The sequence below is a fragment of the Arachis ipaensis genome, chromosome B9, assembly GCF_059453495.1.
Source record: "Arachis ipaensis isolate K30076 ecotype BB chromosome B9, ASM5945349v1, whole genome shotgun sequence".
Lineage (NCBI taxonomy): Eukaryota > Viridiplantae > Streptophyta > Magnoliopsida > Fabales > Fabaceae > Arachis > Arachis ipaensis.
In genome coordinates, this window is record NC_142444.1 from 28,911,931 (window position 1) to 28,923,600 (window position 11,670).

The 11,670-nt window shown below is 39.9% G+C and overlaps 1 protein-coding gene across 1 annotated transcript; it reads left to right on the forward strand.

Annotated features, from left to right (window-relative positions):
• The first annotated feature begins 11,148 nt into the window (after nt 1-11,148).
• Nucleotides 11,149-11,670, forward strand: LOC148544134 (uncharacterized). Its single transcript, XM_088498878.1, has one exon. It carries the CDS (start codon nt 11,149-11,151, stop codon nt 11,668-11,670), a length of 522 nt encoding a protein of 173 aa, XP_088355004.1.

Sequence of the window (11,670 nt, forward strand, 5' to 3'; positions counted from 1 at the left end):
ATCACCAGGGTATTGAGAAACCCTATCAGAGAGCTCAGCTATGGGAAACTGGTCACTCCACAGAGAATGAGTGCTCGTCCCTGGTATGAACCCATGAAGTTGCCTTTTCCGATCAAATGCAGACCTAGCACCTCCCGCAATATCCTTATCACATTCGAAAATAACCTTCAGAGACTGATCCATTTCATCTCTCTTTCTCTTATGTGACAACACGGGATGGGCAGTGGATTGAGCCACCTCGCCACCACCAGCCTTGAGAACCCCAGAAACCCCAGCATCCTTCTCCTTTTTCTTCTTAAAAAAAGATTGGAATCGAGAGGGATCAAGAAGAGGAGCTTGCCCACCTGCAAAAGGAAGAACAGTCAAATAAAAAAAATAAATACACAATAGACAGTACAGTAGCCATCGTTACCTATGTAAGCTTTCAAACCCTCACTATCACCTACATCATGCAGACGAAGAAGGTCGGGGATCGATAAACACACCCCATCAGCAAAACACTCAATCAGAAACTCTAGAAGGCAATCCTCATCCTCACTTCGCTCGGTAGCCTCTAAGATCTGACATGGCTCGGAACACCAGTACAAGGGAAACCTTTCTATGAGCTCATCATCCAGATAAAACGGATACTCGGCCTCGAACGACCGGACCTTAACAAACAAAGATTTAAAGTTTTTGAAGGAAGATTTATAAAGCAAGAAGACGGAACGACCGGGAAAACTACTAAGACAAACCCACAACCCTTTCCTAACCCCTTTGCACACTTGTTCATATAAATTGCATGGTTTTATATTTTCCTTCCTAATTTTGTTTTATAATTGGAAACTTGCTTCCCAAGCCTTTAAATTACCAAAAATTAATTTTCCTTTATACCATTCGATGCCGTGATATGTGTGTTAAGTGATTTCAGGATTTATAAGGCAGGAATGGCTTAGAGGATGGAAAGAAAGCATGCAAAAGTGGAAGGAATACAAGAAGTTGAAGAAATTGCTAAGCTGTCCAGCCTGACCTCTTCGTACTTAACTGACCATAACTTGATCTACAGAGGTCCAAATGAAGCGGTTCTAATTGCGTTAGAAAGCTAACATCCGGGGCTTCACAACGATACATAATTTGACATAGTTGCCAGGATGTTAGGTGACGCGCACGTGTAGATCACGCGCACGCGTGACCTGGCGAAAATTCAATCCATGCGTACGCGTGGACGACGTGTACGTGTGGACGACGTGTATGCGTGACAGTGCCACGTGCTGGACGTATCAGAAATCGCTGGGGGCAATTTCTGGGCTATTTTTGACCCAGTTTTCGGCCTAGAAAACACATATTAGAGGCTACAAAGTGGGGGAATCCATTCATTCATTCATCATACATTCAATATTCACAATTTTTAGGGTTTAGATATAGTTTTCTAGAGAGAGAGGCTCTCTCTTCTCTCTTAGGTTTTATGATTTAGGATTTCTCTTAGATTAGGTTTACTTCTTCTCCATTCCAGGTTCAACGTTCCTTTAATTTAATTTCTCTTCTACTTTATTTGTTCTAGCTTACTAGTTTATTCTATTTTTCTTGTTGATTCTTTTCTTATCCAATTTGGTTTATGAACCTTCCAATGTTAGATTTGATTTTATATTTAATACAAATTGAGGTATTTCATATTTATGATTTTAATCTAGCTTTTTACATTCTTAGCTTTGGTTGAGTAATTGGTGACACTTGAGTTATCAAACTCCTTTGTTGCTTGTTAATTGGAATTTGCTGATTGATTTGGATCCTTCTAAATCTAGTCTTTTCATAGGAGTTGACTAGTGATGAGTATTTTGGTGAAAAATAAATTTTTCCCAAAACACACGAATCTAACCGGCAAGTGCACCGGGTCGCATCAAGTAATAAAACTCACGGGAGTGAGGTCGATCCCACAGGGATTGATGGATCAAGCAATTTTAGTGGGTGATTAGTTTAGTCAAGCTGACATTTAGTGAATTGTGTGAAATGTAGCCAACAGAAAGTAAATTGCAATGAATCTTAAAGATGCAGAAAGTAAAATTGCAAGTAAGTTAAAGAACAAGAAAGTAAAATAGCTGAAACTTAAATTGCAAAAAAAGTAAATTGCATGAAAAGTAAAGGGGCTGGGGTGTTGGAAATTAAAAAGAGCAATAGATCACGCAACTGGAAATTTAAATTGCAGGAAGAATAAAGGAAATTGGATGCTGGGAATCAAAACAGAATTGAAATTTTGAAGTGCAGTGAATTAAAAGCAGCAAGAAAAACAAAGAGAAATCTCAGAGGGAGAATGAAACAGAACACCTTCAATTCTCCACCCAAGATTCAAAACAAAGAAAATTAAAGAGAGAGCTCTCAAATTCTAGTGCTCCCTAGTGGAGCCAGCCTCCCCACAAATATGAAAATGATGCCTTATATAGGCTTTACAAAATGGAAATGAAAATGAAACTAAAAACAAATTACAATTAAATGAAATTCCTATTTTATCTATTTCTTGTGCCTTTGAGTGATGATCATTTGGGCCCTTGCTCTTGATGGAATTGGGTTGATAAAGGCCTTGGTTGATTGCTCTTGGAGTTTGAAGAGGAACCGAATTGAACCGGGTTGAGTTTGCAAAAGTTGGACCAAAAGTTGGAGCTAAAGTTAGGGGTCTAACTTTGGCTCCAACTTTTCATAGCAGCCCACAAAACTTGCTGGTATGAACGTTGGTGCCAACGTTAGGGGTCTAACTTTGACCCTAACGTTGGCCTCCCTTATGCACATTTATGGCGCCAACTTTGTCCTCTTGTCATGTTGCCAATTTTATGCCCAATATAGACTATCATATATGGTTGGAAAGCTCTGAATGTCAGCTTTCTAACCCACTTGGAATCACTTTAATTGGACATCTACAACTCAAGTTATGATCATTTGAAGAGGGCATGGTCGCTGGCTTTGGTGTGCAGCGTTTGAGGTAACGTTTGCCTCAAACGTTGGCGAAAACGCCAGTTCTGGAGGCTCAAACGTATTGTCCACCCCATACTATTATACATTGTTGGAAAGCCCTGGATGTCTACTTTCCAATGCCGTTGGGAGCACATTATTTGGAGCTCTACAGCTCGAGTTATACTCCGTTGAAGGTGCAGAGGTCAGTTGGCCTCACTGCAGGTTGCCACCATGTTCGTTTATGCACATTGCGGGGCAGTTTTCTCCCTCAATTTTAGTGTCCACCATGCAGTGCCATATATTCTTGGAAAGCTCTTGATTCCTACTTTCCAATGCTTCTTGAATCACCTCATTTGGAGCTCTGTAGCTCAAGTTATTCTTGTTGGAAGTATACCCCTTCAAGCTGTTGTGGTGTGTGGCGCCAACGTTAGCCTCAAAGTTAGGGGGCTAACGTTGGCGCAAACTTTTGCTCCTCGCCTTGTGAATTTCATGTGCCAACGTTAGCCACCAAGTTAGGGGGCTAACGTTGGCGCAAACGTTGGGTGGCCAGGGAGGAGTTTCTTATGCCAACGTTAGCCTCCAAGTTAGGGGGCTAACGCTGGCGCAAACGTGGGGTGCCCAGGGAGTAATCTTCATGCCTAACGTTAGCCCTCACGTTAGGGGTCTAATTTTGAGGCTAACTTTAGGTCCAACTTTTTGCTTCATGGTTCAATTTCACTTATTCCATTGTCCTCTCTTTACTCCTAGCCCTTCCTTCTTGCTTCACCCTTTCTCCAAGCTTTCTTCACCTATAATTAATCAACCAAACTTATCAAAGCTATGCTCAAAATCATGAGGTATTCATTCTTTCATAATATGCAACAAATATAGCATAAAACCTCATGAAATTGCATTAATTCATACATGGTTGATTAAATCAAAGGAAGCATGAAAATCTACCCAATTGGCTTGCTTATGGCTCAAGAAAGTGCATAAAACCTATTGAAACCAAAGGAAAAAGCATAGAAAAACATGACATGTTGGCATGTCATCACAACACCAAACTTAAACCTTGCTTGTCCCCAAGCAAGAAAAGAATCATGCAATAGAAATTGACAATCCAAGGCAAGAAGAATAGCAACTCAATGTTCATGGTAAACTAGTTTTCTAAGCATGCTACAATCACAAAAGAAATGTAAATGATTGATGCTTCCATCTAGCTCAATTTATGAAATCTTTTTCTTATATTTCTTCCTTGAAACAAGCTTTTGATTTTCTTATTAGCTTCTCCTTTTGGGTGCTTTGTCCCATGAGTTGATAACAAAGCTACGACTTCTAAATGCTTTGTTTTCAAGTATTACCACTTGATACATAAGCACCACAAGCATTTGATTAGAGGACTTCATTAAGCTTATTTTTCTTTTCTTTCCTTGACTCTCTAATCATTGATGCTCAGAGCCTTGAGCTTTGAGGGAGTGCTTTTGCACTTTGAGCCTAACCTTGACTTCTAAGTGTTTTGTTTTCAAGCATTTGGCTTGATACATAAACACCACAAGCACTTAACAAATAAATTGCCATTGGTACTCAGAGCCTTCAGCTTTCTCATTCTTTCCCTTTTTCTTTTCTTGCTCTTTTTTGCTTTTTCTTTCAAGGTTTTCATGATTTTCAAAAGATTTCACAAAATGTCCTAGATGAAAACTTCAATTAAATAAAATCCAATGCAATTAAGCAACAATCAAACATACTAGCTTACCAATACTTTTATGCACATGCTAAAATCTTCTTTAATGCCTTGTTTGTTTATGATCATGATACTTTGTTGCTTTTGAATTCACAAAACTCAAGTTGGTAATCATAATGACATAGCACCATGTTGCAATTTAGAAATCACTATGCCTTTTCATACACACATGCATACAGAGAAGGTAAAGACAATCATGCAGTTTATAGTGCTTGAAACAAATGAGAGGAAAAAGAACTTTACAACCTTGTAGTTCATCTTCTCTATTGTTGTCATTTTCCTCCCATTCTCCTCCTTCCATACCAAACTCATAATGCTTGCTCATCCTCAAGCAACTATTAAAACCGTGGCTATGGGGCTAAGATGGATCATGAATGTCTTACACAAGAAATGTTAGTAGTACATGTGTTTCAAGCAAGCAAAATTAAAGATAATAATCAAGGCACAAGAGACCGAGACATTGTGATTGCAAGCTTAAGAAGGTGAGCATAATACTTTGCATAAAGAATAAGTGGCACACCAAACTTAATGTGACACTTTCACTTGGAATCAATGCAAGTATCCAGTAAAGATTTGAAGCAAACTGTGTTGCATAGCAACACCAAACTTAGAATGCAATCCTATGTCAATTTATTTGAACTAAAACTAAACAAAAGAAACTGTTATATGTTAAATACAATCACCAAATGAAGAGTCTGTTATGAATAAGGATGTCTTGGTGATGTATTAACAAAAACAGTTAATGAAGGAAAGCATTAAAAACAAGTAAATAAATGAAACAAAGGGAAAACAAAAATTATCCAACTAAGAAGAAAAATAACACTGTAAAAGGCAATATGATTATGCAGACAAGTGATGTTGCTGGATTGATTTGCATAGAAAAATAGGTGGCACACCAAACTTAGAATCTTGGTGTGTCACTTTCATGTAAAATTGATGCAATCATCCATGAAGATGGAAAACAGTTTGTTGCAGGGCAACACCAAACTTAGAATGTAACCATATGCCAATTTATTGAAATTCAAACAAAGCAAGGAAAAGAAATGTACCTACTGTCTACCTGTTCTTTACTTTCTTCCTCTTCTTCCAATTTGTTAAGAGAAATAACTTCAAAGGAGGAGAAGATTCAGCTATTACCCCCTGTCTTGGTCTCTCCTCAGCAAGCTTTCTTTTGTACATGGCTTGATTGAGCTTGCTTGCTATTGGTCCAGGGGTTGGATTGCTTGTGGTTGACCTCCTCTTGAATGTTGTCCTTGGAAGTTTGGTCACAATCCTCTTCTTGGTGCTTTTGTTAATTGCCTTCACTTCTTTGAATCCATGTTTTGGTGGTTGTGTGATTGTTGGAGTTTTGTCTTCATCAAGAGTCTCTTGCAATGGTGGTTCTGTGAATTCTTCCTTCATGTACTTCTTTGCCTCACTTGAGTTTGGAATGACTTCTTCACTTTCATGCTCCTCCACTTCCTCTTTTACACCCAACATTTGTTTCAATCGCTCTATCATGGGGGAGGTTTGTCGATCTTCCCAACATTTCTTCATCTCCTCGTCATACCTTTCAATCATGGATTCAAATGTTGAGGCGTTTTGGTCCAGGGAGGTTTGTGAGAGTTGTGAGTCTTCATGTTCTCTTGTCATCTCAAGTGCAGTTTCAGGTTCAACCACCTCATTCTTCATTGAAAGTTCACTTGATGCAGTGGCCTCCTTATCTTGCTTTTTCACTTCCTCACCCACAAATTTGTCTTCATCCTCACTGGTTGATGGTTCTAAGTTTCCCCTTGTTTGCTCTAAGGACCCATTTATCTGCTCGAGGATGGTTTCTTCCCAAGATGGGGATTTTGTGTAAAATTCCACTAGTTTTCTCTGTATTTCAATGCCTTCACGGTATTCCTCATCTGTTAATTCAATGCCTTCAAGGTATTCCTCATCTTTTAATTCAAGAGATGAAGGTCGAGAGTAATTTTGGTGAAGTAAATGTGTTGTGGTGAAGTTGTGTTGAGGGGTGTGGAATGAGTTGTGTGATCGATGGGATGACTGGTATGGATTTTGGAGGAAACTTTGTGTTGAGGCATAATCAAGTGATGAAGAACTTTCAAATGAGAAATTGGGACGTGAGGGTGGATGCTTTTCCATTCTTTGGCGATGCTTCCATCTTCCATGAGGATAATGATATGAATCATTTTGTGGTGGTGGGAAATGTCCAATATGATTTTCTTTCTCATCTTGTGGTTCTGAAGCATGGCTCCATGAATTGGAGAGCCCAGAATTTGAAGTTTCTTGGTGATATTCCCATCCATCATTAGAAATTGGTGATGGTGGGTGATATCCCATAGAATTTGTTTGATCATAAGATGAGTTGAATTCCATTTGAGTTTTGTAAAACACACAACCAATGAAAATTGAAATTACTCATATCAGAGATGAGAATTTCTTAGTGAGGCGAAAACTCAAACACCTTGGTTTCACTTTGAAACAGAAAACAAAAATAAAGAAAATGCTTGATCTAAACTTCTCACCCACATAATCATTGTTGATCTAATCAATCCCCGGCAACGGCGCCAAAAACTTGATGAGTATTTTGGTGAAAAATAAATTTTTCCCAAAACACACGAATCTAACCGGCAAGTGCACCGGGTCGCATCAAGTAATAAAACTCACGGGAGTGAGGTTGATCCCACAGGGATTGATGGATCAAGCAATTTTAGTGGGTGATTAGTTTAGTCAAGCTGACATTTAGTGAATTGTGTGAAATGTAGCCAACAGAAAGTAAATTGCAATGAATCTTAAAGATGCAGAAAGTAAAATTGCAAGTAAGTTAAAGAACAAGAAAGTAAAATAGCTGAAACTTAAATTGCAAGAAAAGTAAATTGCATGAAAAGTAAAGGGGCTGGGGTGTTGGAAATTAAAAAGAGCAATAGATCACGCAACTGGAAATTTAAATTGCAGGAAGAATAAAGGAAATTGGATGCTGGGAATCAAAACAGAATTGAAATTTTGAAGTGCAGTGAATTAAAAGCAGCAAGAAAAAAAAAGAGAAATCTCAGAGGGAGAATGAAACAGAACACCTTCAATTCTCCACCCAAGATTCAAAACAAAGAAAATTAAAGAGAGAGCTCTCAAATTCTAGTGCTCCCTAGTGGAGCCAGCCTCCCCACAAATATGAAAATGATGCCTTATATAGGCTTTACAAAATGGAAATGAAAATGAAATTAAAAACAAATTACAATTAAATGAAATTTCTATTTTATCTATTTCTTGTGCCTTTGAGCGATGATCATTTGGGCCCTTGCTCTTGATGGAATTGGGTTGATAAAGGCCTTGGTTGATTGCTCTTGGAGTTTGAAGAGGAACCGAATTGAACCGGGTTGAGTTTGCAAAAGTTGGACCAAAAGTTGGAGCTAAAGTTAGGGGTCTAACTTTGGCTCCAACTTTTCATAGCAGCCCACAAAACTTGCTGGTATGAACGTTGGTGCCAACGTTAGGGGTCTAACTTTGACCCTAACGTTGGCCTCCCTTATGCACATTTATGGCGCCAACTTTGTCCTCTTGTCATGTTGCCAATTTTATGCCCAATATAGACTATCATATATGGTTGGAAAGCTCTGAATGTCAGCTTTCTAACCCACTTGGAATCACTTTAATTGGACATCTACAACTCAAGTTATGATCATTTGAAGAGGGCATGGTCGCTGGCTTTGGTGTGCAGCGTTTGAGGTAACATTTGCCTCAAACGTTGGCGAAAACGCCAGTTCTGGAGGCTCAAACGTATTGTCCACCCCATACTATTATACATTTTTGGAAATTCCTGGATGTCTACTTTCCAATGCCGTTGGGAGCACATTATTTGGAGCTCTACAGCTTGAGTTATACTCCATTGAAGGTGCAGAGGTCAGTTGGCCTCACTGCAGGTTGCCACCATGTTCGTTTATGCACATTGCGGGGTAGTTTTCTCCCTCAATTTTAGTGTCCACCATGCAGTGCCATATATGCTTGGAAAGCTCTTGATTCCTACTTTCCAATGCTTCTTGAATCACCTCATTTGGAGCTCTGTAGCTCAAGTTATTCTTGTTGGAAGTATACCCCTTCAAGCTGTTGTGGTGTGTGGCGCCAACGTTAGCCTCAAAGTTAGGGGGCTAACGTTGGCGCAAACTTTTGCTCCTCCCCTTGTGAATTTCATGTGCCAACGTTAGCCACCAAGTTAGGGGGCTAACGTTGGCGCAAACGTTGGGTGGCCAGGGAGGAGTTTCTTATGCCAACGTTAGCCTCCAAGTTAGGGGGCTAACGCTGGCGCAAACGTGGGGTGCCCAGGGAGTAATCTTCATGCCTAACGTTAGCCCTCACGTTAGGGGTCTAACTTTGAGGCTAACTTTAGGTCCAACTTTTTGCTTCATGGTTCAATTTCACTTATTCCATTGTCCTCTCTTTACTCCTAGCCCTTCCTTCTTGCTTCACCCTTTCTCCAAGCTTTCTTCACCTATAATTAATCAACCAAACTTATCAAAGCTATGCTCAAAATCATGAGGTATTCATTCTTTCATAATATGCAACAAATATAGCATAAAACCTCATGAAATTGCATTAATTCATACATGGTTGATTAAATCAAAGGAAGCATGAAAATCTACCCAATTGGCTTGCTTATGACTCAAGAAAGTGCATAAAACCTATTGAAACCAAAGGAAAAAGCATAGAAAAACATGACATGTTGGCATGTCATCAACTAGGACTTGAGGAATCTCATTGATTAGTCCACTTGACTTTCTTTTATTTAGTAAAGGTTAACTAAGTGGGAGCAATAAACAATTCTCATCACAACTGATAAGGATAACTAGGATAGGATTTCCAGTTCTCATACCTTGCTAAGAGCTTTATTAGTTATTAATTTAATTTCTTGCAATTTTATTTTCTTGTTCCTTATTCAAAAACCCAAAAAGATAATCTTCCATAACCAATAATAAATACACTTCTCTGCAATTCCTTGAGAGATGACCCGAGATTTAAATACTCCGGTTATAAATTTTATTGGATTTACTTTAGTGACAAACAAATTTTTGTACGAAAGGATTTTTTTGCTGGTTTAGAAACTATACTTAAAACGTGATTACTTTTGTGAGTTCTTTACTAGCAGAAAATCCGTTCGTTCAATTATCTACTTTACTATAAATACACTAGTACCCCAAGGTATAACTCACGTTCTAGTCTACTAAAAATCCGCCAAAAGCCCTTGCTAACTTAAGCATCGAAATCTCTTACATGTACCACCCCCACCTCCTCATGAGGAGCTCGAACAGGCGGTACCTTGGCATCAATAAGTCGGATGTTGCCACACAAAGGGATCTGGACCTCACGTCCAGGCCCAAATCAACGTTTTAGGTAACCCTCAAAACATTGGTACCATTGCCGGGAAACCTGGGATTCATCCCCTAACAAATGGTGGATAACGAGCGTATAGACGGCAATACGACATTTGAGTCTAAACCAGAAAATCACCCAGAAGACCAAGCCATCTTTCTCTTGCCTCTGCCACCACACCATGGCCCCCACGGGGAGGGGACCTCGGGAAACCTTCAAACAAGGAGAATCCAGTACGAGGTCTACCGCCCTGAGGCATAAGGGCAACCTCAGGCGACTGAGATCTTGGATCTCGTCCATGGCCAAGGGGATCGGTTGCAACAGCTTGAACACGAAGCTGAATGACAACGGAAAGTAGAACGGGAGTTTCGAAAAAAAGTAAGGCGACGAAAGGAATTAGAAGACAAGCTGCAAAAATTAGAAACTGATATACAAAGAAGGAAAAATCGGGCGGATAATGACGAAAGCCCCCTTAGTGGGACAAGATCCGTTTACAGAAGAAATCATGAGGGCTAAAGTTCCCAGGAACTTCAAATCGCCCGACATAGACCTCTATGATGGAACGTCCAACCCGAGCCACCACCTCAGCAACTTCAGAAGCAGAATGTACTTGGCTGACGCTTTTGATGCAACTCGTTGCAAAGCCTTCCTGACTACTTTAACAAAGGCTGCAATGAAATAGTTTGATGGCATACCCCCCAGGTCAGTCACTAGTTTTGATGATCTAGCCAGAAAGTTCCTGACCAGATTGTCCATTCAAAAAGACAAAACATAGCACGCCCCGAGCTTGCTAGAAGTAAAGTAAGAGGCCGAAGAAAGTCTCCATGACTATATAGAGAGATTCAACAAGGCTTTCTTGGAGATTCAGAACCTACCAACTAAAGCAGTGATAATGGGTTTAGTCAATAGCCTAAAAGAAGGACCATTCTCCCAGTCCATATCTAAGTGACACCCATCTTCTCTGAATGAAGTACAAGAAAGGACAGAGAAATATATCAACATGGAAGAAAACTCCCACCTTAGAGAACCTCCCCCACGAGTCAATTTGCCTTACTATCAAAGTCGGGACAAAGAAAAGGAACCCAAGAAGAAAGAAGAGCAAAGTACGGAAAAGCCTCGAAAGTATCATAACTACACCCCCCTAAGAGTTTTCCTGGTCAATGTTGTTCCCATCTCCTCGTCCGATTAGGCACAAGAAAGCTGGAAGTCAGATAGAATATTGTGAGTACCACAAGTTGTACGGGCATTCCACTAATGAATGCTACAACATAAAGAATGTCATAAAAAAGTTGGCTAGAGAAGGCCGACCGGAACGCCTTCCTCACACCCCAGAGCGACATATACACATGATAAATGGCGGATTTGCAGGAGGAGGAATATCAAAATCCTCACGAAAAAGGCAATTCAAGGAAGTATATCAAGTCGGGGAAGACAATAAAGCGTCCGACCTGCCTACTATTTCCTTCACTAAAGAAGATGCTCAAGGAATAATACCTGGGCACAATGACCCAGTGGTGATAACTATAATCCTAGCAAATGCTAACCTTCATCGAACCTTGGTAGATCAAGACAGCTCGGCAGATATTCTGTTCAAACCCACCTTTGACAAGCTCGGGTTAGAGGAAAAGGATTTAAGGGCATACCCAGATAGCCTTTTTGGACTGGGAGATACCCCGATCTGA